Below are 2,680 nucleotides of genomic sequence, written 5' to 3'. Positions count from 1 at the left end.
CCTCACCTGTCTGTAGACCCCCCTACACACACACTTACTCACCTGTCTATAGACCCCTCACCTGTCTGTAGACCCCCCTCACCTGTCTGTAGACCCCTCACCTGTCTGTAGACCCCCCTACACACACACTTACTCACCTGTCTATAGACCCCTCACCTGTCTGTAGACCCCCCTCACCTGTCTGTAGACCCCTCACCTGTCTGTAGACCCCCCTACACACACGTTCTCACCTGTCTGTAGACCTCCTCCCACTCCCTCCTCAGTGGTCCCCAGGCTCCGGCACATGAGGCTTTGCGGTCCAGACTCAGGCGGATCTGGTCCTCCAGCTGCTGGTTCAGCTGTTCCAGGGCCCGGACCTTGTCCCGGTACTCCACCAGGCAGCTGTTCAGGCCCCCGCTGGCAGCTTGGCCCCCCGTGGGCTGCGGTAGGACCGGGGCAGTGCTGCTCCTCATCCCCTGCAGGAAGACGCTGCTGATCCCCAGAGCTCTGCGGGACACCCGTGTTCCCAGTCCTGGACCCAGCCCTGCTGGGGTCGTGGGGCCCACATGGACCCCCCGGGGGGCGGCGGGGCCCACCCGCCCGCAGGAGGCCGGGGGCAGGCGCTCTGCAGTGGACTGTCCCAGGAAGGACGAGCGGCGTCGGGGCAGAGGCATGATGCTCAGCAGGGTCTCAGAGTCTCAGCGCTGGGCTCTGCTGGTCTCCTGGATTTATGGACCAGCTGGTTCTGGAAGCAGGAAGACCTTTATTCTGCTGCCTTTTGTTCCAGGGACACACAGAGCTGCAGTTCAGCTGCATCAGCACCCGGGGGGGGGGGGGGGGGGTCAGAAAACAACCCACATCCAGTCTGTTCCAGAGGCTGTCAGGGCCCAGCTCAGAACCAGAACCACCTCTGGACCGTCTCATTGGTTCAGCTGAGTCCAGGTGTTTTCAGAATACCACCCCGTCCATGTGGTCCTGTTACCATGACAACAGGTGTTCAGATTTACTGTCAGGTTCTCTCATCAATCTCAACAGGAAGTGTTGAAGGTGTCAACAGGAAGTAGTGAACACCAAGACAGACACCGTCAGGTTTCAGTTTCAGTCCATCAGAACCTCAGACACTGGTTCTGTGGGTCGACTCACTGACTTTTATTTACTGTTATTTATTTACTTACTTACTGTTGTCTAACAGGTCAGTCTTGTTGAGACCTCAGACCTCAGGAGGTCTGGAAGCAGCTCTTACAGGTTGTTAGATGTGGGGGAACCGGAGCACCTGGAGAAAACCCACACAGACACAAGGAGAACATGTAAACAGAAAGACCTCAGGTCTGAACCGGGGATCGAACAGTGCTAACCACTGACCCACCAGAACCAGAACAAGTAGTCATGGTTCCACCTGGTCAGGTGTTGCTCTGGTCTGCAGGGAGTGGTCAGACGAACACAAAGGGTTAATAAAAGTTTACCTGCTGGAGCTCCAGGTGACTTACTGTCAACCTTTAGAATCAGACTCAGACTTACTGGGGAGGTGATGTGGTGTAACACATGGTTCTTATCTCTGACCCAATCATGTCTCTGTCTTTATGGTCATTTATTACCAAATAAAACAAGAATGAGTTTAATTTAATCATGAATGAAACAAAGAGGAGCAGTAAGGCTGTAAAGAGTTAAAGATTGTAGACTTCATGTTATAAATGTTCACATAAACTCCGACTGTTTCAAACTTTATACAATGAAAATATGTTTTTCTTCTGTCATTTAACCAACAGGAGACCAGTTCAAACCAGTTCAAACCAGTTCAGATCTGAGTCCGACTGTTGTATCAGGTAGAGTTCATCAGCTCACCTGAGTCACACACATCAGTCTGTGAGAGTCACACAACACGACAACACTGAATATAAAGACAAACTAATGAGAAACACCTGGATGGTTTTCTCCTGCTCAGCAGTCAGTGACAGGTCAGACCAGGTCAGGCCTCACTGCAGGTCTCTGGTTCTGTTTGGACCTGTCTCCAGACGGAGCAGGTGGTCTCAGAACGGTTCTGTGGGTCATGGTGTTTTATCGTCTCACTTCTCTTTTTGTCACATTTCATTTTGGCTGCAGCGACTCATGACGAAGAGAAAACATGAAACCTGCAGATCTGAGGTCAGCTTCCTCTTTCTGAACCTCGTGTCCTGCTGGCTCCTGCCGGGACCAAGTCCTCCTCCTGGAGACCTGAATGTGTCCTCACAACGTCCAACAGGAAACAGAATGTGTCCTGACAACGTCCCACAGGAAACAGAATGTGTCCTCACAACGTCCAACAACAGGAAACAGAATGTGTCCTCACAACGTCCCACAGGAAACAGAATGTGTCCTCACAACGTCCCACAGGAAACAGAATGTGTCCTCACAACGTCCAACAACAGGAAACAGAATGTGTCCTCACAACGTCCAACAACAGGAAACAGAATGTGTCCTCACAACGTCCAACAACAGGAAACAGAATGTGTCCTCACAATGTCCATCAACAGGAAACAGAATGTGTCCTCACAACGTCCAACAGGAAACAGAATGTGTCCTCACAACGTCCAACAGGAAACAGAATGTGTCCTCACAACGTCCAACAACAGGAAACAGAATGTGTCCTCACAACGTCCAACAACAGGAAACAGAATGTGTCCTCACAACGTCCAACAACAGGAAACAGAATGTGTCCTCACAA

At 51.5% G+C, this 2,680-nt stretch overlaps 1 protein-coding gene across 2 annotated transcripts in view; it reads right to left on the bottom strand.

The window, feature by feature from the left end:
* The window catches only part of bfsp2 (beaded filament structural protein 2, phakinin), a gene marked incomplete at its 5' end in the record, with an annotated part of 17,186 nt that extends 16,521 nt beyond the window's left edge, over positions 1–665 (bottom strand). For both annotated transcript variants that reach the window (XM_014021456.1, XM_014021457.1), the window contains 1 exon segment: positions 231–665. In XM_014021456.1, the coding sequence (XP_013876910.1) occupies positions 231–665 (435 nt within the window).
* Between the last annotated feature and the right edge of the window lie 2,015 nt (positions 666–2,680).

Source organism: Austrofundulus limnaeus, unplaced genomic scaffold (genome assembly GCF_001266775.1).
Source record: "Austrofundulus limnaeus strain Quisiro unplaced genomic scaffold, Austrofundulus_limnaeus-1.0 Scaffold293, whole genome shotgun sequence".
Classification (NCBI taxonomy): domain Eukaryota; kingdom Metazoa; phylum Chordata; class Actinopteri; order Cyprinodontiformes; family Rivulidae; genus Austrofundulus; species Austrofundulus limnaeus.
This window is presented reverse-complemented; position numbering and strand designations above follow the sequence as displayed.